Source organism: Petaurus breviceps, unplaced genomic scaffold (assembly GCF_028583685.1).
Source record: "Petaurus breviceps papuanus isolate PSGF00001 unplaced genomic scaffold, PetGlider_PUasm1.0 181, whole genome shotgun sequence".
Taxonomy (NCBI): Eukaryota; Metazoa; Chordata; class Mammalia; order Diprotodontia; family Petauridae; genus Petaurus; species Petaurus breviceps.
Window position 1 is genome coordinate 12,998,871 of NW_027185784.1, and position 25,311 is coordinate 13,024,181.

The 25,311-nt window shown below is 37.7% G+C and overlaps 1 protein-coding gene across 3 annotated transcripts in view; it reads left to right on the forward strand.

The window, feature by feature from the left end:
• KLHDC10 (kelch domain containing 10) overlaps positions 1 to 25,311 on the forward strand; it is a 65,848-nt gene that overhangs the window by 34,032 nt on the left and 6,505 nt on the right. For all 3 annotated transcript variants that reach the window (XM_069087212.1, XM_069087210.1, XM_069087211.1), the window contains 7 exons: positions 6,391 to 6,612; positions 7,824 to 7,978; positions 18,567 to 18,715; positions 19,721 to 19,805; positions 21,177 to 21,243; positions 22,009 to 22,056; positions 24,589 to 24,728. In XM_069087212.1, coding sequence (XP_068943313.1) covers positions 6,391 to 6,612; positions 7,824 to 7,978; positions 18,567 to 18,715; positions 19,721 to 19,805; positions 21,177 to 21,243; positions 22,009 to 22,056; positions 24,589 to 24,728 — 866 coding nt within the window. The remainder of the gene's footprint in view (positions 1 to 6,390; positions 6,613 to 7,823; positions 7,979 to 18,566; positions 18,716 to 19,720; positions 19,806 to 21,176; positions 21,244 to 22,008; positions 22,057 to 24,588; positions 24,729 to 25,311) is intronic.

Below are 25,311 nucleotides of genomic sequence, written 5' to 3' on the forward strand. Positions count from 1 at the left end.
AGGCACTGCCTTCTGCATGAAACCCTTCATGAGCCCTTAAACTACTAGTGCCCTTCCTCTAAAACTCACTTGTTTTTTTTTTAGCTATGTATCCTTTTTATTTATTCCCTTTATAGTAGGGTGTATATGCTCATAAATGTACTTGTTGTCTTCCCCTTCAGAATATAATCTTGTTAATAGGGATTGCTTCATTGACTGTTCTTTGCATCCTTAGTCCATAGCATAATGCCTAGATAGAACATAGTAGTAGTCATTCAGTGAGTGTTTATGAATGACTGGGTGTGACCTTTTTGATCTTTCTGCTTGATTCTGTGTATTTTGGAATGTTTCATGAATGTTCTTTTTTTCTTTATACTTCTATCCCTGCTTATCAACTTCCTCCCTAGAATTCTAAAGCAAATCATTTGTTTTTTTCTTTCAATCTGCTTCTTTTAAACTTATCTCTTCCACACCCTCCAATTCATGTAAAAGGTGACTCTGAACAAACTTTGGAGCTACAGAACCCACAAAATAACAGAGAAGCTAATTTCCCGCTGAGGACAGCCCAGCAGCCCGGCAGGAATTAGCCAGCACAGCACTCTGGGAGCCGACCCCAGCCTGGCTAGAGCTGGAGGTTTTAGCCCCAGGGTGGCCTGACCAGCCACTGGCTGGAGGGACTATAGATCACCAGCAGCTGTGGCGGTTTCCAGAATTATCAACCCATAGATGCTAAGGACAAAGTGAGAGGTCAGTGCAATGTGGACTTTGGGATCCAGTAGTCGGGAGTGCGTTTGGCCTTTGCCCCCAGGGTGAGAAGCCACTGAGGCGCCTTGGCACAGCCCCGCCACCTGGCAGCTTTAGCTTCTGGCCTGCAGATTTTAGGGGAACCAAGAGACCAGTCTAAGGGGTAATCGCTCTTGCTTTAACCTGCTCAGATCGGGAGCTTGCCAGAATGTGTGGAGGCTTCAGAGAGGGCACCCAACTAATACCTTTGGTAGCTGAGGAAACCCCAGCATTTGGGACGAAGCTCCCCTGTCTGGTGGCAGAGTCCTACTGTGGCAAAAAGCCCAAAAGTCAAGTAATTGAGTGGCAACATGACCAGGCAAAGGAAGCAAACCAAGCAGAGCAATCCAACTTTACACTCCTATTTTGGGAACAAATAGGACCAAAGCATGGAACAGGAGGAAGACAGTGAAATCAGAACTCCTGCACCAAAAGCTTCAAAGAAAAATGTGAGCTGGCTACAAGCCATAGAGGACCTTAAGAAGGATTTTGAAAAGCAAATAAGAGAAGTAGAGGAAAAATTGGGAAGAGAAATGAGAACGATGCAAGAAAATTATGAAATGAGAGTCAGCAACCTGACTGAAGAAAATAACACCTTAAAAAATAGACTTAACTCAAATGGCAAAAGAAGCTCAAAAAGGCAATGAGGAGAAGAATACCTTAAAAAGCCAAATTTGCCAGATGGAAAAAGAATCTCAAAAGCTTGCTGAAGAGAATCATTCCTTCAGAATTAGATTGGAGCAAATGGAAGCTAGTGACTTTATGAGAAATCAAGATACTATTAAACAGATCCAAACAAATGAAAAAATAGAAGGGAATGTGAAATATCTAATTGGAAAAACCACTGACCTGGAAAATAGATCCAGGAGAGATAATTTAAAAGTTAGTGGACTTCCTGAAAACCATGATCAAAAAAAGAACCTAGAAATCATCCTTCAAGAAATTCTCAAGGAAAATTGCCCTGATGTTTTAGAACCAGAGGGCAAAATAGAGGTTGAAAGAATCCACCCATCACCTCCTGAAAAAGATCCCAAAAAGAAAACTCCTAGGAATATTATAGCCAGGTTCCTGAATTCCCAGATCAAGGAGAGAATATTACAAGCAGCCAGGAAGAAACAATTTGAATATTGTGGAAACACAATCAAGATAACACAGGATTTGGCAGCTTCTACACTGAGGGATTGAAGGGCTTGGAATATGATATTCCAGAGGGCAAAGGAGCTGGGATTAAAACCAAGAATCACCTACCCAGCAAAACTGAGTATCGTATTTCAGGGGAAAATATGGTCTTTCAGTGGAATAGAAGACTTTCAAGCATTCTTAATGAAAAAACCAGAGTTGAATAGAAAATTTGACATTCAGGTACAAGAAGCAAGAGAAGCATGAGAAGGTAAACAGGGAAAAGAAATCAAAAGGAACTTATCAAAGTTGAACTATTAACATTCCTACATGGAAAAACAATAATTGTAACTGATGAAACTTTTCTCAATATGAGAATAATTGAAGGGAATAGAAATGTATATATGTACACATACATATATGTCTATATAGGAGGGTATATGGGCATATGAATACATATGTGAATGTGTGTATATATGTGTACAAGTATACATAGAGGACACAGGACCAATTTAATGGAAAGGGATGATACTTAAAAGGTGAAATTAAGAGGTGAGAGAGGAATATAATGAGAGGAGATGGAGAGAGACAGAATGGGGTTAACTATCTCATATAGAAGAGGTAAGGGTTACAATGGAGGGGAAGAACAGGAAGGCAAAAGAGAATGGGTCAACCTTATTCTCACTGAATTGGGCTTAGGGAGGGAATGTCATACACACTAAATAGGGTATCTCACCCTACAGTAGAGTAGGGGAGAAGGGGATGAGAGGGGGCATGATGGAAGGGAGGGAAGGAAGTTGGAAGCACCCACTTTTGAAAAGGGACAGGATCAAAGTAGAGAATAGAATAAGTGGGAGGTGGGATAGGAGGGAAGGAAATATAGTCGGTCTTCCACAGTATATCTACTATGGAAATGTTTTGCATAGCTACACATGTACAACCTATATTGAATTGCTTATCTTCCCAGTAAGGGTGGGTGACAAGGATGGAAGGAAATTAATCTGGAATACAGAGTTTTAAAATAAAATGTTTAAATATATATACTATTATCAATATTATTTTACATGTAACTGGGAAATAAGATATACAGGCACTGGGGCATAGAGATCCACTTTGCCCTACTGGAAAGTCTAAGAGGGTATGGGAGAAGATATGGGAGAGAGCAGATTGGAGGAGGGGATATCCAGTGGGATCACTGTTTTGGGGAGGTGGGTAGGGGAAAAACAGGGAGAAAATTTGTAACTCTTGCAGTAATGAATGCGGTAAGTCTTGCGGAAATGAATGATGTAAACTAGAAGTTAATAAAGCATTTGATTAAAATAAAAGAAAAAACTTATCTCTTATATTTTAATTGAGTTATTGTCTGTCAAAGTAGTATTTACAATATCTTTTTCTGTATTTATTCATTCCTTATGGCTTAGAATATGATCACATTTTTATCGATACCTTTATTTTCACATTACCTACATTTGCCAATTCATCCCACTCTTTTTCCATAATGGGAATATTTTACTTATATTTAAATAAAAAGTAAATTCTCTCTAGGTATGCCTGAAATCTGTACTTCCTGGGAGGCTGAGGTAGGTCAATCTCTTGACCTGAGGAATTCTGAGCTAACTTTAGTCTCCTAAAACCAATCAGGTATCCATGCCAAGTGTGACAATAATATGATGATGTGGTATTGGGTTACCTGTGTCAAGACAGATAAGGTCAAAGCTGCATAATTTCAGTGGTGGGATCAGGCTGGTGAGTGACTACTGCACTTTTAGCCTGGCTGAGATGAGGAGACAATAAAAAAAAATCTTTAGTGAACTGATTTAGTTCTCTCCACATATCTATCAGTGAATTCCCCTAACCCAGGATTCTGTTTACTTCTATAACTTTTTTTCTTACTTGTTTGCATGATTTTTTTTTTTGCAGAATATTTCATATTCTGAAAGGATATTGAAATTTCTCACTATTAATGTTTTTTTCGACTAATCATTTGTTCTTCATTAAGTTTTTCCTTCAATAATTTAGTTTCTATGGTGTTAGTTTTGACTGTCTTCTTATAAAGTTGCCATGCTTTTTTTCTCATAATGCTTTCTAGCATGATTCCATTGTACTGTGCAAATTGGTAAAAATAACAAAAAATGGAAACAGGAAATGTGAAAGGGATTGTAGAAAGATAAATGCAATAATACATTGTTGGTGGAGCTGTGAAATGGTATAGCCATTTTGGAAAGCAATTTGAAATCATGCAAATAAAGTGACTAAAACATTCACACCCTTTGAACCAGAGACTCCATTATTGGATTTATACTCAGAGGAAGCCATTGATAAAAACAAAGTCTCCATATACTCCAAAACATATTCATAGCAGTATTATTTGTAATAGCTAATAATTGGAATTGAGGAATGTCTAAACAAATTGTGTCACATGAATGTAATGGAATATTATTGTGCTATAAGAAATGATATGTGTGATGAATACAGAAAAGCTTGGAAAGATCTATATGAACTGATGCAGAGTAAAATAAGCACAGCCAAGAAAATGATACATACAGTGACTGCAACAATATAAGTGGAAAGAATGACACCTTCCCCCAAATAAAAACTAAATGTAACAAAATTATAAAGATCTACCAGGACTTTCACTGAAGAGCTATGAGAAAATATCCCCAACTCACCCCTTTGTGGAGGTTGAAAGGTCCACAGGTATTGAAATTTTTGGCTTTTTTCAGTATATGAATCAGCTGTTCTGAGCTTTCTTCCCCGCTCTCCAAACAATGTTTGTCAGTGGGAAGACTCTCAGGAAGGGAAGGAGAAGAGGAGAAGTAGGACATATTGGATGCTACGGTAAGAAGCAGAAAATATCAATAAAAATTTATTTTGAAACAGAACATGATTCTACCTCCTGATTTTTGTAGAGTAGCCAGTATAGACCACTAACTTCTTACATCTAATGATTTTAAACTTGAAATGGACTTTCTTAGGTGTATTTCCTGTGGGCACTATGTTGTCTTGTGCTTATTCTAAAAAAATACATTTTAAAAATGTTTCACTGTTTTTGATGCCTTTTGTTTTTGTGTCTGTTTCCCCTGACTCAGACCTTTAAACGTTGAAAAAATAATAGTTAAGCACACACAACTAACTGTAGAATGACTGTCTGATAGCATATGCAACATTTTATTTTATTTTCTCTGCTGAGAGAAATGTATTTCATCATTTGTCTTTTTGGGTCAAGATTGAGTCCTTACAGTTAATCATATTGGCCACTTTTCAGTGTTGTTTTTTTTTTACATTTTTTTCACTGTGTATATGTTCTCCTAATTCTGCTTACTCTTTCAGTTTATACAGGTCTTCCAGTGCTTCTATGAATTCATATTTGTCATTTTCATGAGCGATAATATTCTATTACATTAATATACCACAATTTCTTCGACTATTCCTCAGTCAGTGAGCACACATTTATTTTGTTTCTACTTTGGCTCCCTCAAAAAATGTTGCTATGGATATTTTGGTATATGTGAGGCCTTTCTGTCTTTGACTTCCTTGAAGGGTATTTTGCAGTTATAATTTCTAGTTAAAAGTCTTTCTTAAATTTAGATTATTGAAATAGCCATTCTTAGAACTGAAGCTATTAATTCTTTTATAGAATGATTTCCAAAACATCATCTATTTGGTGAATGTAAGAACTGATAGTTGTTTAGTGCCACCATTTTGGGAGTGGTAGTTGAATATTAATTTTTGTCATAGCATTACTAAAACAAGAAAAATAATTATATAGTTTATGTATAACAAAAGCATAGATTATATATTCTCTTGAGTGTGTGTAGTATATGTCTATTTATGTGTACACGTTTTATACATTTGTGGTTATGTGTATATGCTTCTAATATCCACATTTTAATTGTTTTTTTTTTCCTAAAGAAAATTTGCCTTGTGACCCTTCACTGGGTCACATTATATATTTAATAATATAATTATTAAATTTCCCCTTCTGTAGATTGTAAATTGTGGGTTCATCAGAAATAGTTTTTTGAGAGATTTCATACATTCAGGGTTTTGGAATTTCTGACAAAATCTTTGTCTTATTAACAAGTTGTGAGAGTTATGCATATGTAACAGAAATGCTAAATCTTTAAATCCAGATATTTATAGAAAACCAGTGGTTTATATGGACTTCCCAGTGAGTGGGAAGTTTGTCCATATTGTAAATCTTCCCTGGTTCTTTTTCTTTTCTTTTTTTTTTTTTTAAACTTTTTTTTTGCTTTTCGGAGGGCAGTTAGGGTTAAGTAACTTGCCCAAGATCACATGGCTAGTTTTTGTGTTAAGTGTCTGAGGCCGGATTCGAACTCAGGTGCTCCTGACTCCAGGGCCAGTGCTCTATTCACTGTGCCACCTAGCCGCCCCCCCCCCCCCCCGGTTCTTTTTCAAAGCCAAAATGAGATAACTGGCTTAATTTCTTTACAGCATTAATTTTATATTGGTGGAACAGCAAGATTGCAATGTCTTTTACTCTCCTAGGTCACAGAGCTCCACCGGCGCGAAGTGGACATCGGTGTGTGGCAGATAATACCAATTTGTATGTATTTGGAGGCTATAACCCGGATTATGATGAGTCAGGAGGGCCAGACAATGAAGATTATCCTCTCTTCAGGGAGCTTTGGAGGTACCACTTTGCTACAGGAGTATGGCATCAAATGGGCACAGAGGGTTACATGCCCAGAGAGCTGGCATCTATGTCACGTGAGTTTAAGAGTTCAGTGGTAGTTTTCCCTTCCTGAATTTCTGACTATGTACAATGGTCTAAAAGAGCAGACTTACTCTATCAGATAATCTGTGTATTTATGTCAATTTTAATAAACTTATTTAGAATGTATTTTATTGATGCCAGAAACTTCTTGGATAAAGAGATTCCCTCTTACATATACAGGTCAGTATTTCTTCTGCAACTCAGTTTTAGAGAAAGTTGCCTAAAGGACTAGGAAGTTAAAGTGACTTGTCCTAGTCATTGCACAGTATGTGTTGAAAGTGAGATTTGAGTCCAGATCTTCCTGGCTTCAAGGCCTATGCTTGACCCACCACATAACACATCATTCCTGGCAGGATTATAAAATAGGAATCAGTGACAACTTAAATTTAGTGCTTCATGGTTACAAAGACAGAATGATCTCATTTGATCCTCATGGAACTCTGTGAGGTAGATAGTACAGGTGTTATCTTTATTTTATAGATGAGAAGATAGGCTTATAACCAAGGTTTGTATAGCTGTTGGTTATCAGAGTCAGGTCTGGAAACTACCTTTTCTTACTCCAAAGCCTCTGCTGCTTTCTATAAGTCTGAATCCTTAAAATGGCCAATCAATAAGTTGAAGAGCATTTGTTGTTTATCCATTAAAGGAAAAGGATTGGTGAGTGATAACTGAATCACAAGGGAGAAGATAAGCTAAAGGAGGAATGATTAGTCAAAGTTGTTATTAGTTTGGCACATTGAGTGACTCAGGCCACAATCTTCCCATGGAGGAGAAGGAGGAAGCGGTAGCCAAAATTTTAAATGCAAAAGATCGTTATGAGGAGCCAGAAAAACATGATATAAAGTCCTCATGGGTTTTAGCATGTATTTGCCCAGAGGTATATAGGAACTTCACTGTCTTCTGCCCTAGAAGCTATTTACATTTTTCAAAATTACAGTCATTATATTAAAGTACAGTGTTGTTATTCATATGTGTTACCATAAAAAATTATTCTGGATTTCTGTCATAGGTTTATTCTAGCTTTTATGTTATATGGGCTTAGTTAAGTCAGTGGAGCAAATCTTTGTGTGTACAGTTATGATTTGAACTACTTTGTGAGATTATTAAAGCAGAGACTTTTAAAAAATCTTAAGTAATTTTGTACATGTATGTACATATACTACACATAGATCATGGACAGAATTTTGTTTTTGTCCCTTTCTAGTTGTGTTGCATGGAAACAACCTGTTAGTGTTTGGAGGCACTGGCATTCCCTTTGGTGAGAGCAATGGCAATGATGTCCATGTCTGCAATGTGAAATACAAACGGTGGGCCCTTCTCAGTTGTAGAGGGAAGAAACCCAATCGGATTTATGGGCAGGTACTAATTTATGTCCATTACTTTGTTCACATTTTTGTGGCTGAGTATGGTATCAAACAAATGTTCTGTCGCTAAAATTAGGTTAATGAATGACTAATGGAAAATTAATTCAGAATGACAGGTATTTAATTTCTTTATTTATGATAAGGAAAAATAATTCAAACCTAGTCACATTTTCTCTACTTCCCCCCCCCCCATCTGCTTTTCTTTTCTCTTTTCTTTTCTAGTCAAGTAAAGGATCATAGCTGAGTTCTGTGGAAGGAGTGTTTAAAATTTTTTGGAAAATTCTTTCAGTGGTTACATGTTTAGACTAAGCTATCCTTGATATACTACTGTAACCCTCTACTATCCTGGAAAAGGTGGAATTTTTAAATTATTTATTTTTAATTTATGAAATAAAACAAGCATTTCCATAACACAGAATAAAAAAAGATGATGTACATGCATCTGCAGATCTATTATACACATCTGGCTATTTCTTTTAAATATATAATATAGTTATATAATTTTCCTTTTTTCCCCTCCCCCTACCCCAGATATGGTTTATCATTATACACAAATATGTATATATGTAAAATCATTCTATATATATGTTTATCAGTTCTTTCTCTGCATGCAGATAGCGTCTTCCTTCATAGGTCTTTTGTAGTTAATTTGGGTATTTATAATAGTCAAAGTTTCTTGTTTGCTCACAGTTGTTCTTAAAACAATGTTACCATCAGATAACCCCATTTGAAAAGGTAGAACTTTCTGAGGTGCCCCAATGAGCACTGAACTACCAAGAAAAGAATGCTTTCAGTGCTTGATATAGAAATGTTTTAGCTTTGAAGAGCAGCAATTATACTCTTTAACTTAGACTTTTGGAGTGACTGCTTCAAGTTTCAGCTCTTCAAAGCCACAGTTCAAAGCTTGTTTGAAAATAATAAGCTTGAAATAACCTAGCTATGATGGTAGATGCAGAGAGGCTTCTGCGTTGTGCTGGAGGACTCTTCAGTCCTGTCATAGGGTACGCTCTCTGAACAGTTACTGTCTGATAGCCGAATCTGTTTTGAAGACGAACCCACTGGGAACATGCGAAGAAGCTAAGTGGTTGCCAAAGATTTGTGATGATTCTTATTTCCATAACTTCTTTATCCTCTTTAAAGCATTTTTCTTCAGACTGTTTAGAGAAGCGATGTTATTTACTACAAATACTCATGTCTGTGATATCAGAATTTTGTGGCTGGCAGTCATTTAACTTCTTCTCCTATATCTTCTATAATATGGGACCTGCTTTTTGATTGGGCAGAGTTTTATTCTCTCAGAATAGTAGGTGCTCACCTGCACAATCTTTAAGCTGCTAAGGATTTATGGTCTAGAAGGCTTAGATAGGAAGAGAATCATCCAAAGACTACTTCTGGACATAGAGCTCTTGACATAGGCCTTCTTAGTGATTACTTAATTCCTTAGGTAGGTTAGGGCTCCTCTAAAATCCCAGCTAGTGCCTGCAGTGGCTATTTCAAAAGGAAATGGCATTGAATTCCTCCTTGTTGGGAAATAATTGGCATTGACCATTACTCCTGCTCTGTTGACTCCACAGGTTTTTTAACTTCAGCTTGTGCTATGACCCCAGCTCTGGCTTTTCCTGATTCTGGCTTGGCCCCATGATTTGGCCTTGGACTGGACATTGGTGAGCATTGCTCACTAACCTGCCCTGCTTCTCCCTTACCTACTCTACTTCTTGGAGTCCTCTTGGTATATTCTTTGGTAATTTCCACAGCTTTCCTTCTGGTGGTGGGCTGGGCTACATAGTTACTTATCTATTCCATATCCTTCCTATCGATGGCCAAATCATTGATTATAGTACTACCTCCATCTGTAAGTTAGCTTTGAAAATGCTATCCATACTTTCTTAAAGCCAGCATCTTACTTCAGCTAGCTTACTGTACTCTCAGTCATAGTGTCACTGGTTATAGTTTTCCTATGGTCATTTTTAGGAGGGAAACACCCCAGCAGGGGTGTAGATATAGCAGATGGTAGAGGAGGTTGCAGTTCCTTTGGTCTAGACTCTTTACAGAAGAAAACCAGGCCTCTCGTGATATTCAGAGCCCCAACACTTACCAAATCTAACCTCTGCCCTGGGTGCCCCCTTAGCCTACCAGAAAAATTCAAGGGGCCCCTTGAACCTTTGACTTTCTTTAAATTTTTTTAATGAACAAAAATCTATCATTCTCTCCTCTTCCCCCCTCCCCCCTTTACTGGAGGGGGGAAAAAACTCAGAAAATGCCTGTAACAAGATGTACATATTCAAGCAAAACAGATTCCTATATTGATCTTAACTGACTAGATTTCTTGTCTAGCTCTGATTTTTTTTTCTTTTGCCTTTTGGAGGGCAATTGGGGTTAAGTAACTTGCCAAGGTTACACGGCTATTTTTTTTGTGTGTGTGAGTGTTAAGTGTCTGAGGCCGGAACCAAACTCGGGTCCTCCTGACTCTGGGGCTGGCGCTTTACTCACTGTGCCACCTAGCCGCCCCTCTAGTTCTGATTCTTACTAACATTCTCGCCTGTTGGTTTTCCTTCAGACTCTTTCACAAATTACCTTACTAAGTGAGTGACTCCAAACTTCTATGTTAAGAAAAACAGCCCTTTGCATGAAGAGTTTGTGCTGAAACTTAAGAGAGCCTTTGTGAGTTCCCACAGGAGAGGGGCTCAAGACTCCATATTGGAATATGTTGGTTCATTCTATTTTCTTTTTCAGGACCTAGATAGAATAGAATCAAGTTGACTTGGCTTCTGTAGGGCTAAATGATGCTGTAAAGGATAAACTGGTCAGGATTCAACACTACCTGAGTTAATAAGCCAGTGACACCAGATCAAGGTTCAACTAAATTCTAGGATGGACCCTGTCCACTGGGCTATCCTCCCCTTAAGGCAATCAGTATCAGTCACATCCTGGCCTGACCATGAGCCTATGCAACTTCTTCACCCTTATCAAAATGAGTGAGGTCTCTGTCTATGCTTTGGGTAAATAACCACTATTCTGGGGGCACAGCTGGCTTAGATTGAAGAAATGGATTTGTCCCCTGGAATGACCATTATTTCCCTGGTCTTCTAGGGAGGATAGCCCAGTGGACAGGCCCCGTCCTCTAATTCAGTTGAACCTTGATCTTATACATTTATCCTTTACCTTGTTAAGCACTCATACATGCATAAATAAATATATAAATTCATGAAGTCACATGAAAGCATAAATGTATAAGATCATGAATTTTATTTCAACCCCCTTGTTGGGTGTTTTTTTCAGTGTTCCTTTATAGGTTGATATTCTTCCTATGTCATTTCTATTATTCTCTAGTTTAATGGATATATATACATATACGTATACATACATATACATATATATATATGCTGTTTTTCCCACTCCCTGGGCTTGTTTTCAGTTTAAAGTTCTTTGGATCAGATTTGTGAATCTCTAGGCAAATTTTTTTTTTAAGCAATTGGGGTTAAGTAACTTGCCCAAGGTTACACGGCCAGGTGTCTGAGCCTGGATTCGATCCCCAGGTCATCCTGACACTGGGGCTGGTGCTCTTAATCGCTGTGCTACCTGGCTGCCCCAGCAAATTTATTTTTAATAGCTTTAGAGCCATTCTATTTCTGGCCAAGAAAGAACTTGAGGCAATGTGGCGCCATGGAATAAGCACTGCATTTGGAGTCAGAGGCCCCAAGTTTGAATATTAACTCTGCTACTTACTTCCAGTCTAACCTTGAACAACTCACTTAGGCTCCTGGGTCTCTGGTTCCTCATTTGTAAAATGAGGGAATTTTACTTTATAACTTCACAGCTCTAAATCTATGACCCTGTGAATGATATCTTGAATCATAAATGCCATCTTCTTAACCAGTTGTTTCACATCTGCCTCTCTGCTTTCAGTTGGCAGCAGGAATAAAAACACTACCCGTACCCCTCAGTTTCTTGTCCAGAACTTCATCATCTCTAGCAATGCTTTCTAGGTTCCTTTTGGCAGTATCATTTTTTCCTCTGTGGGGAATGACTCTGAGTTTATCAAGTCTCAAGAGGCTCTCTGTCACGTTTTGGATATCTGGTCTAAAAAAACAGTATAGCTCACCATTTTTTTTTTACAGGTTAATGTGAGGGCCCTTCAGTGTTTATTTAGCCACATTTCACCAACCATCATTACTTTTTTGTTTCTTCTTTTTTTTGACCTGTAGTACTATCTCTCCCAGTGGTGTTTGTGAATTCTCATTATCATTCCTTGGAGCATGGAAAAATATTTCTTTCTCAGAGAGCCCATCTCTATAGTGAGAAGACTTGATCCCTCTACCTTCTTACCTCCTGACACAGGATATATCTATATCTTCAAAATCCTTTTTCCTTTGTTTTGTCTTTTATGTATTTCTATTTTTTTAAGGAACATTTCTTTTCTCCCTGATATGGGAGAGAGGAGGGAGTCATTCCCCTTTTTATCTTTATAGTGTGAAGATTACCTGCATCTTAAGCAGATCTGTCTCACTGGGCATTGGCAGAAACACATAGTATACCCTTTGCAGCTCACTGAAAAATTCTCCTTGCTCTAAATACCTGCTGGAACTAGAAACTTTAGTTCTCTGTTGTACTTATTTCTCGTTTTAAAATTGTTTTATTGGTATCTTTTTGTCTTTTCATCATAGTCATTTCTGGGGGAAAAATAACCAAAATCTCATACCTTTCCAGATTCATTGTGCTCTTGGGACAAAGGAAAACTCGTTGGGTGGAGGTAATTCTTACAGTTAATTGCCACAACAAACCTGCTTTTTTTTGTCAGGTCTGTTCCCCATCCCAGGGCCTCTGTCCCTGGCAGTTCCTGAACAAGGCTTTATCATTAGTGGGTTTTCCTCACTTTTCCTGCTTGCTTTTCCAGGTTGGTTTGCCAATATAATTTAGCAGTTTCTTGCCAACACCCTCATGCAAATAATAGATGCTCTTAGCAGTTTTATTTGTAAATTCAGTTTCTGGCAACTTAACCTCTTCTAGTTTCTAGCTGTTTCTCTTTCTATCACTCTTTCATGATTAGATTTAAGATACTATCCTACCTCATCTTGCTTCTTTGCTGTCTTCATAACTAGGCACGGTTTGAATCAGTATGACTTCATTATATACTGTTAGTCCCATAAAATTATCTTAGCTTTTCTTTACTGTGAGCTAATAGTATTGGTGATGTTCAGGATCGTGGCTAGTAATGAAAACATTGGTCCTTTTGGATTGCTTCCCCCTCCTTTTTTTTTTTATTCTTTTTTTTTTTTTTTTGGCTTTTTTGGAGGGGGGAAGGCTTGGGGTTAAGACCAAGGTTACATAGTAGTAAGTGTTAAGTGTCTGAGGCCAGATTTGAACTTGGGTCCTCCTAACTTCAGGGCTAGTGCTATGTTCACTGCGCCCTGTTTTTTTATCTTCTTGGTGGCAGAGATCCTCTCCTTAACATCCTCCCTTCGTCCTCCAATATAATATGGTGGTATAGCTATATGACTGCACCATCATATTATATTTGAAGGTGCAGAGCCTGGTAAGGTGAATGTACTTCTGACAGAGCCCCACAGCACAGGCACATGGACATTTTTGGAAGCCCACTCATGACAAGGTTTCATCCACTTTTCAGCCTCTAATTGGGGTCTCAAACTCTTTTTCAAAAAGGCAAGTGAAGACATTGCCTGTGTAATTATGAACATTGCTATCTTTGACTAGTACTTCCTCTCATTGATACCTGACATACTTGAACTTTTGATGGTCACTATGTACGTGAATGTGGACCTCTAAGGTATCTATAGCTTAGTTTTTGGTCTTGCAGTGAGAAGGGATAAAAGAAAATAGTTTTATGAGCAAAATATGAGTACTTCAAGTATACTTTATGTTTAGACTAGTACTCTTGTTGTGTCTTAGTAATTCTGTGCATCTCATGACATTCTTCCTTTTACTTCAATTATATGTTGTTGCTTTTTCCAAAATGCTGCACCATCACTTTCATTTTTGGTGGTAGAGTATCTGAGATGGTACAAGCTCAAACTCAAATAGAAATTGGGGCCACCAAGCATTACATAAGGACCGCTGCAGACTGCATACTGCATACTGACTTAGAAAACCACATATTAACATTATCTGTGTTCTTTTGTATTTTTAAATTTTGTTAAATATTTACCAATTACAGTTTAATCTGGTTCCAGCCAGCTGCTGTGTGTGTTTGACACCAGGCACAACAGTCCAACGGTGGGCTAAATATACAAGTAAGACTCCTGTAATTGCTAGTCCAGTGACTGATACCAGCCATGTCTGTAGCCTTAGTAGTCCATATCATTTCTCTGTTAAGGAATTTTTGTTACAACCAAAATGGCCAAGATCTTCCTGTAAAATATCTTACTTGATAGGTTTTCTGAGCTTGGTTATCTCAGACCAGATGGCCTAGTTTGTGTCATACTTTGGGAATCCTTTGCTTTGTACTCTGAAAGTTAAAAAAAATAAAGCCAATCCAAATAGAGTACTTAGGTTACTGTATCACCTGCCACCAAGATTATTGAACATCTGTCTTCCCTATATTCAAATTTCCTTATAGTCCTAGTTATTTATCTAGTTATATCATCTTTGTGATAGTTATATATTTCAACTGGATGTTAATTAACCCTGCCATATTCAGCAGCAATCCAATTCTTCCTACAAGGACCAGGAAGACACTGAACCGAATGGTATTGCCTTTGCATTGAGGACCACATTTAGCTGCCACTTCCGTATCTTTAATCAATGTGTCCTTTCTAGATTCTGGGGAATGTTTTATTGCACTACTTTTTGTTACCAAGGATTTTTAAATCCCATGGCCCATCCCCCCTTACAGCTGTCTTCCTTGTTTAAAATGCACCTATCTTTTGTGTGACACTCTTATCCTTCTATTAACCCTATAACCTATACTCCTGAAATTTGTCTAAGGGGAGGCTTTATCAATTATTTTTTGGATTGTGATGGTCATGTTCCTAAAGAACCAAACATTTCCTTCTGTCCACGTCCCACTATTCTTTTTTTTCCATTTTTCAAATGCTTTATTAACTTCTGATTTACATCATTAATTTCCGCCAGATTTTGAGTTACAAATTTTCTCCCCGTTTTTCCCCTACCCACCACCCCAGAATAGCAGACCCACAGGATATCCCCTCCTCTAATCTGTTCTCTCCCATATCTTCTCCCATACCCCCTTAGACTTTTCCAGTAGGGCATGGTGGATCTCTATGCCCCAGTGCCTGTATATCTTCTTTCCCAATTACATGTAAGATAGTATTAATAATAGTATATAAATATATAATTTTAAACATTTGATTTTAAAACTTTGAATTCCAGATTCATTCCCTTCCTCCCTTGTCACCCACCCTTACTGGGAAGATAAGCAGTTCAGTATAGATTGTACATGTGTAGCTAATGCAAAATATTAACGTAGTAGATATATTGTAAAAGACTGACTTTATTTCCTTCCCTCCTATCCTACCTTCCACTAGTTCTATTCTCTACTTTGATCCCTTTTCAAAAGTGAGTGCTTCCAACTTCCCTCCCCCAAGCCTGCCCTCCCTTCCATCATGCCCCCTCTCATCCCCTTCCCCCTACTCTCATGTAGGGTGAGATACCCTATTTAGTGTGTATTTCATTCCCTCCCCGAGCCAAATTCAGTGAGAATAAGGTTGACCCATTCCCTTTTGCCTTCCTATTCTTGCCCTCCATTGTAACCCTTATCCCTCGCCTCTTCTTTATGAGATAGTTTACCCCATTTTGTCTCTCTCCTTATTGTCTCTCTCTCTTATTATATTCTCCTCTCACCTCTTAATTTCCCCTTAAAAGTATCATCCCTTCCTATTAAATTGGTCCAGTGCCCTCTATATACCCTCCGAAATACATACATATGTATATATATATATATATATATATTTTCTTCAACTATTTTCATAATGAGAAAAGTTTCATCAATTACAATTATCGTTTTTCCATATAGGAATGTTAATAGTTCAACTTTGATCGGTGACTTATGATTTCTTTTCCCTGTTTACTTTCTCAAGCTTCTCTTGCTTCTTGTATCTGGATGTCAAATTTTCTGTTCAACTCTGGTTTTTTCATTAAGAATGCTTGAAAGTCCTCTATTCCACTGAATGACCATATTTTCCCCTGAAAGATGATACTCAGTTTTGTTGGGTAGGTGATTCTTGGTTTTAATCCCAGCTCCTTTGCCCTCTGGAATATTCCTATTCCAGGCCCTTCGATCCCTCAATGTAGAAGCTGCCAGATCCTGTGTTATCCTGATTGTGTTTCTACAATATTCAAATTGTTTCTTCCTGGCTGCTTGTAATATTCTCTCCTTGATCTGGGAATTCCGGAACCTGGCTATAATATTCCTAGGAGTTTTCCTTTTGGGATCCTTTTCAGGAGGTGATCAGTAGATTCTTTCAACCTCTATTTTTGCCTTCTGGTTCTAAAACATCAGGGCAGTTTTCCTTGAGAATTTCTTGGAGGATGATTTCTATGTTCTTTCTTTGATCATGGCTTTCAGGTAGTCCAATAATTTTTAAATTATCTCTCCTGGATCTGTTTTCCAGGTCAGTCATTTTTCCCATGAGATACTTCACACTGCCTTCTATTCTTTCATTTGTTTGGATCTGTTTAACATCATCTTGATTTCTCTTAAAGTCACTAGCTTCCCTTTGCTCCAATCTTAATCCAAAGGAACGATTCTCCTCATTGAGCTTTTGAGATTCTTTTTCCATCTGGCAAATTTGGCTTTTCAAGGCATTTCTCTCCTCATTGCCTTTTTGAGCCTCTTTTGCCAATTGAGTCAGACTGTTTTTTAAGGTGTGATTTTCCTCAGTTAGGCTGTTGACTCTCATTTCATAATTTTCTTGCATCATTCTCATTTCTCTTCCCAATTTTTCCTCCACTTCTCTTATCTGCTTCTTAAGGTCCTCTATGGCCTGTAACCAGCTCGTATTTTCCTTTGAAGCTTTTGATGCAGGAGTTCTGATTTCACTGTCTTCCTCATGTTCCATGCTTTGCTCCTTTTTGTCCCCAAAATAGGAGTCTAATGTTGGAGTTTTCTTTTTGTTTTGCTTCCTTTGTCTGGTCATGTTGCCCCTCAGTCACTTGACCCCCCTGGGCTTTTTGCCACAGTAGGACTCTACCACCAGACAGGGGAGCTTTTGTCCCAGTCACTAGGGTTTTCTCAGCTGCTGGAGGTATTAGTTGGGTGCCCTCTCAGAGGTCTCCACACGCTCTGGCAAACTGGACAAACACCCCAGGACCTCCACCCTAGACCGCAATCCAGATCTAAGAAGGTTAAAGCAAGAGCGATTACCCCTCAGACTGGTGCTTGGTCCCCCTACACTCTGCAGGCCAGGAGCTGAAGCTGCCACGTGGTGCTGGCTGGCTGTGCTGGGTGTCTCAGCGGCTTCTCACCCTGGGGGCAAAAGCCGATGCACTCCCACTTACTGGGTCCCAAAGTCCAGACCGTACTGACCTCTCACTTTGTCCTTCGCATCTGTGTGTTGATAAATCTGAAAACAGCCACAGCTGCTGGTGATCTGGAGTCCCTAGGACTAAAACTTCTGGCTCACACGGGCCTGGGCTTGGCTCCCAGAGCGTTGCACTGGCCGATTCCTGCCAGCCTACCGGGCTGTCCTTAGCAGGAGGTTAGCTTCTCTGTGTCATTTTATGGGTTCTGCAGCTCAAGTACCCTTTTTACATGGATTGGGGAAGGTGGAAGCCAGAGCCCTGTGGAGGTCCTGCTTCCTCCCACTATTCTTGACATATTTGTTTCCTCCAACGTTGTCCCTCTGAGCCTAAGCCCCATTCCACTAAGAGATATTTCTAAGTGGGGATATAGTGTCAGGCCTACCAGATTCCCTTTTAAATTCTAGCCAATCTAGTGAATAGGACTTCAGAGGGAGCCAGTTAGAATCCACCTTTCTTGTTGACTATAGTTCTAATAATGTATGTTATAATTTTATGCCAGTACCACAGGTATTCTGACTACTTTTTGTTTTGACCTGAATTCTAGTCTTTCCTTATTCTGGTTTGACCCTTAAATTTTAGTGAAATTCAGATTAGTGCTTCAGATCTGTGAACTTTTAAAAAATTTGGTAAGTATATTTCAGTATAATTGGTTTCCTGGTTAATCCTGTGTATTTTATTTTACACATTTAAAGACATTCTGAGAGTCCTTAGGTTTCACACACAAAAAAGCTAAGAACTCCCATGTTAGAGTGATTTCCTATTTAGTCTTGGACTAGACATTGGTGAACACTTGTCATTAACATATCCTGTTCTTTTTTTTTACCAGACCTATTCCTTATTGTTTCTCCCCAGTAGTCGACTTAATTTTTCTTCTGAATTATATACCACTTATGCCCTTTGGCTTGGTTATGCTAGTTACCTGCCCCCATCAGTCATGATCAGTGATCATCATGTCCTCTAGACAGTTTATCCTCATAGCTTCTCAGCCAGTGTCTATTTGTAGCACAACCATACTGTAACTCAGATGACTTGAGACAGTGATGTTAATAGATTGATTTTGTTCTTTTTTGATTTTTTTTTTTTAGGCAATGGCTATTATAAATGGCTTCCTTTATGTCTTTGGAGGAACAACTGGCTATGTTTATAGTACAGACCTACATCGGTTAGACCTGAATACCCGGGAATGGATACAGCTAAAACCAAACAACCTGTCTTGTGATCTGCCAGAAGAGAGGTAAAAGTTCCAAGATATACTTGGCATTTTCTCCTAAGATTTTACTTGTTTAAAATGTCAGTGCATAGCTTGAAGAAAATTTAGCTGAATTTGGAATGGCAAACTGGTTAATAGATCTCAGTTTAGACAGTAGTAGTCTTCTGATGTGGGAATGGTACATTTCCTTAATGAGAGAATCGTTTTATGTTTCATCCATCCTTGATATTTAAATTTTCAATGTACTTTGGAATTTCTGTGCTAGCAAAACAACTAAAAACTTGAAGAAAAAGTTAGTAGTAGTAATAGTAACCAAATAAGTGGAACATGGTTAGGACAGTTATCCCAATTCCCTCATATATTTTTCATTCATTCATTCTTCAGATATTTACTAAGCGCTTAGTTTGTAGAATATAAGTGCCTTGTAATAGTAGTCATGACATTCTTCTGCTTTTTAGATACTAGCCCCAGTTTTTTCCCTCTTCCTTCCTGATACACTATCTTATAGCAATTCCTTGTTTTTAAGATTAAGCTCACATAAACTAGAATGGATTTTTTCAATTGAATAACAAACTTTTTCTTTCTTCTAGTTCATCCTAAAGTGTCTTACTTATTCAGAATGGCATAGGGGAGGACTAAGGATCTTTCTCTATGTTGTATCTTACTTTTATTGCTACAGAACTATTTTGTCATATAGAGAAAGCAATTATGAAATGATGTCTTATTGGTATCATATCCCTTGGGGAAGGAAGGAAAACTGGTTCCCTAGGAAACAACTTGATCTTTTTGGATTAGTTTATTAAAGTTCTTTCAGCCCTCCAAAAAGTAAAAAAAAAAAAGTTCTTTCATATGTTTTCTTGGTATTAGAAGTAGGTATTTTTTGGTTTTGGTTTGTCTTTTGGTTTTTTGAAGTAGATTTCTGACTTTCTAAATAAGTAATTTGACCTGATCAGTGATGTATAACCTAAGTCTGTTTATTAAATTTGGGCAAAAATACTTTTCTTCTAATGATATATTTGATATTTTTAGGTATAGACATGAAATTGCACATGATGGGCAAAGGATATACATCTTGGGAGGTGGGACTTCCTGGACAGCTTATCCCTTAAATAAGGTAAAAAGGCTTTTCAGAAACAGAAACAGAACAGAAAGATATGAAGAAGTATATTTCAGATAAAAAAAAATGTAGCTTCAATTACTGTGATTTTTAGAGGGCTGGTCACTAACATATATAGAACATCCATTTTTTGCAGAATACCCTTTAGTAATATTACATCAGAAAGTCATCTTCTGCTATGCTTCTGAATATGCTTTATGAAATATATTTTCCTTAGAAAAGATGAGGAAAGTGACTTGAAGTGAAGATTTAGTCATTGAAAGCAGCTTCCAGTAAGTTCTTAGGAGAGTTGGAGTTGAACTAGGATTTCTATGTTCTTGCATTCTTCCTGGGATCAGTGGTATAAAATCAGTTTTGGTACCTTTTGGGTTCTCTAGGATGCAAGTCATTTTGAGTAGTAACAGCTTCTATAGAAAATAATTTACATGCCCCACTACTACATATAATTGTGAATTCATGTTTCTAAAGGCCTTTGTGGACACTACTCGAAAGGCAGCCATGTAGTAACAAAAACTTTAATATTTTTAAGAGCTTAACTTTTATCTTTTAGTGTTTAACCATGCATAGAAATATGATGTGATCTGAATATTATAACACTTTATTTTTGCCTTTTATTTGTTCCTTCTTTTTTTTTCAATTTCATCTATTTCTCAGATGGTTTGTTGTTAGGGAATAAATGCAAATTAAACTTCTGCATTGAGGTTATGCTTAAGGGCTATTTGAATCTACTTTTCAGTGATCTCATTATTGAGTAGAGATCATAAGTGACCTGATGTCACACAACTACAATACTTTTTCCATTGTTAGAAGAGGAAACAAATAGTTTTCTAATAAAGGATTATGTGGGAAGGAATTAAGTCATAGTATGGTTTGACTCAATCTAATTTTCTTGGATGATAGAATCAGGAAGGTACAATCCAGTAGTACAATCCATGATATTAGGAATTCCTAGGGTTATGCAGTTTTTAGAGAACTGAGTCCAAATGGGTTTCTGTGTACCAGTCCTTATCCTTTGTTGATGTATTTGAGATCCTTTTTCCTCAGAGGGTTCTTAAGATTTAGAGTCTATTAGAGTCTGTCTTCCAATCCAGAGAAAATTTGGGAAATTATATCAGTCCTGTTGAGTATTTCATTATTATACATCTTGCAGATGAATTGTGTTTTAAATGATTCAATTTAATGACTGTCTTTGTTAAAGAGTGAGGACAGATGAAATAGATGCAAGACCCAGGAAGGCTTTTCAGCAAAATGCATAGGGTTTATGCAGGCAGGCATTAAAATATGACTTGGTGGACATCCAGAGTCACAAGTGATTATCATTGTTTCTACCAAGTATGTTTTTATGTATGTGTGTTTCCTTTTCCCAAGATCCACGCATACAACCTTGAAACGAACACATGGGAAGAAATTGCAACAAGACCCCATGAAAAAATAGGTAAATCATAAATGCTGATCTTCCATCCTTGAGTAAATGTAATTTCCTCTTTTGAATGCTTTTGAGGAGAAAAATAAATTAATTGATATTTGTGGTCCTGAAGTAGAAAGGCTTGATATTTTAATTTGGATAGATGTTAGACAGTAGTTATAGTACAGTAGTTATGATCTAGAATCAGATGGAGACTAACATCATTTATTTGGCCACCATCTTCTTTTAACAAGAATTGTTGAATTTTATGACATCAGTGGAGGAGCAAAATTAAGAAAATTTATATTTTAAAATTTTCTAGTGGATAGAGAATTACATTTGGAATTGGGGATCTGGGTTTAAATCCCAACATTGCTTCTTGCCACCTTTGTAACTGTGGGAAAGTCATTTCACTTATCTGGGCCTTCATTTCCTCATCTCTAAAATGAGGGCATTGCAATTATTTCATCAACCACATTGTCTTTCAGCCCAAAAGTGATCCTTTATGGGTAAAGAGCCCTGGGAAAACTCAGAGCCTGCAAAGGATAGGAATACCTGCCCTGTTGCCTCTCTACCTCTTTATCACACCAGAGTTGTGCCTGTTACTGGGTATTCTTTATGGTCTCTTCTCATTCTAGTAAAACCAAGGTTATTATTCCACTTTTCCTAATGTAATAAAGGGATTAGTTTGTGTGTCTAATTTAATTGAGCAATTTATGGTATGTCCTTCGTTATGTCATATTAGTATTATGCTTTGTGTGAATAACAGACCTCTTGGATGTATTTGTTTGGCAGGTTTCCCTGCAGCCAGAAGATGTCACAGTTGTGTACAAATAAAAAATGGTAAGGATATTAAACTTAATACAGCTTCTAGCTGTGTGCTCAATGAGTGAGTGACTACCATAGATAGTAGTGTGCAGAAGTGAAAGAATCTGTTCTCTGGTGCCAGATAGAACTGGTAACTTCAAAAGATACTGTGTCATTCAGCAAGTAGAAGGTAGTATTTTTCTAAGTTCCTTATCTAAGTTTTATAAATAACCTTTCCTTGGAAGATTCTGTTTCATTTGCCCCACAATTCCCTTTAAAGTTATTAACAATGTGATAGCCTGGAGTGGCCAGGTAACACAGCGAGTAAGAGCACCGGCCCCAGAGTCGAGATGACCTGGGATCAAATCCAGGCTCAGACACTTAGCACCCACCCAGAAACACCTGGCCGTGTAACCTTGAGCAAGTTACTTAACCCTGATTGCTTTAAAAAAAAAACAAAAAAAAAAAGTGTGATAGCCTGTTAGTCATAAAAAAGCAGAACTGAGAAGAGCACCTCCACTGTGGAGCTTTTTTTTTGGTGTTGGAGAGCCCTTCATAAGTTGATTCTGCTTTTTGGGTAAGATTTATAAAGTTCAGTTTGAAAAAGTGGTAGTTTAAAAAGAAAAACAAAACACCTTAAAACAGGAAGATAGACAAACTGTAATGCCTTATTTCTTTTTTTTTTCTTTTTGGAGGACAATTAGGATTAAGTGACTTGCCCAAGGTCACATGGCTAGTTTTTGTATTAAGTGTCTGAGGCCAGATTTTAACTCAGGTCCTCCTGACTCCAGGGCTGGTGCTCTGTTCACTGCGCCATCTAGCCGCCCCCCAATGCCTTATTTCTACTCTAATTAGGACTGAAGTCAAACCGTTGAACGTATTAAGAATTTTCTTGAACTCAGACTAAAAAAGTAGATCCAAACAACTTTCCTAAGGGTGACCTAAATTATATCATTATTATCATCGAATTATAACTGAGTGAATTATTTTGACTTCATTAATGATGAACCTTAGATAGAGCCTTCTTGGGATTCAGAAATTTTCTGTTCTTTATCTTACAGACATGCTGCAAAAGTAATTACGCCTTTAGGTTCTAGCTCAGATTCCTAAATTGTACAGAACTCAAGTATCCATATCCTTAATTTAATTTTTCAGGGGCAGCTAGGTGGCACAGTGAATAGAGCACCAACCCTGGAGTCAGGAGGACCTGACTTCAAATCCAGCCTCAGACACTTAACACTTACTAGTTCACTTAACCCCAATTGCCCTGCCTTTCCCCCTCCAAAAATAATTAAGTAAATAAACAAATTTTTCAGTTACAAGTTTTCAACTAAAAATGATATGCTTTTATTCCTACTCTTGATCATGGGAACTGGATAGTTTATTGCCTCAGCACACTTAGAAAAGCTAGAACCTAGTGATACTGAGTGTCCCAAGTGAGTTGGGGCTTCTTTCTGATCCTTGTCCCACCCTTTTCTCTCTGAGTGCACTAAAGCCAGGGATTATCTCTTTGTTTGGAGAGGGGAAGGCAGGGCAATTGGGGTTAAGTGAGTTGTCCAAGGTCACACAGCTAGTAAGTATTAAGTGTCTAAGGCCAGATTTGAAGTCAGGTCCTCCTGACTCCAGGATGGGTTCTCTATTCACTGCGTCATCTAGCCACACCATGGGATTGTCTCTTCGTTACTGAAAGCCAAGTGAGTAAGCAGTTATGCTTGCCCCACTTGTTCCTACCCACTTGGTGTAGATTAGAGAATCTGTTCTCTTTAGGGATATTATGGTTATTTTTTTAATCTTTTAAAAAATTTTTATTTACTTTTAGTTTACAATGTGCGGTTCCACAAGTTTTTGAGTTCCAAATTTTCCCCCATCTCTCTTCTCTCCCTCTTCCCCCCATGGAGGCATGCAATTCAATGAAGGTTCTACAAATACCTTCACATTAAACATTAGTCAAGCTGTAAAGAAGAATTATAACCAATGAAATGAACAACGAGAGAAGAAACAAAAAAAAATGAAAAAAGAAACTGCTTGGGGCCTTCCCTCACTTTGCTTCCATCTGCATTCAGACTCTGTAATTCTTTCTCTGGATGTGGACAGCCTTTTCCATCATGAGTCTTTTGGAGTTGTCTTATAACCTTGCATTGCTGAGAGGAGCCCAGTCTATCAAAGTTAGTCATCACAGATACGATGTGTCTGTAACTGTTGACAGTGTTCTCCTGGTTCTGCTTTCCTCCTTCAGCATCAGTTTATATAGGTCTCTCCAGGTTATTATGAAGTCCATCTGCTCTTCATTTCTTATAGCACAATAGTATTCCATCACATTCATATACTACAACTTGTTTTATTATGGATATTTTTAAAAGGTCCCATAATACCTGGTCATCCCCATTTTGCTTTCCCATATCCAATTATTCCATCAACTTCCTTCCTTCATCATGGAGCCTGGTACCACACAACTGGTGTCTTTAGGTGACATGAAAATAAAACATACCTTCGCGAGTCTTGTAATCTACCATAAATATTTAAGTAATTTGGCTCATATAATCTGCTCTTTATTTATGTCCTTTGTAGATGTATTTGTTTGTGGTGGTTATAATGGAGAAGTGATTTTGGGAGATGTCTGGAAATTGAGTCTGCAAACTTTTCAGTGGATAAAGCTTCCAGCTGTTATGCCTGAGCCAGTTTATTTCCATTGTGCAGCTGTTACACCAGTAAGTTTTTATTTTATTACTTGTATGGGAGTGGATGGTAAAGTAATTTCTGTTTGTAGATATTTGGTAAAGAAATTCTAACATGAGCATGTTTAAACTCCTTTATAAGACTCTTCTTTGAAGTTTGCCTCCCAGATTTGCTAAAATCCTGAGTTTAGGAGAGAAACAAAACCCTTAATACCAACATAGACACAAAATACCATACTATCTTACCAGTGATCAGTTACTGGGTTCAAATCCTGCCTCTGATATTTGCTAATAACTCTTTGACTTTGAACAATTCATAACCTCTTTAAACCTCAGTTTCCTCATCTGAAAAATGAGAAATTGGATTAGATGATGGCTTTGTAAGGTCTCTTCTTGGTCCAGGTCTATAATTCTCCTGAATGTCAGCCTTGTAAGAGATATACTTTAAATACCCATAGCTTTCTTTATTAATGGGCATCAGCCACACCTTTTTTGATACCTGTATTTGTTCATATCATATGTGATAGCTAATCTCATTTTGGTTCCACTTGCATTGTAAAAATATTTTCCAAGAAGGAGAGTCTTCAATAGATCTTCGGTATGTCTTTCTTCCTCA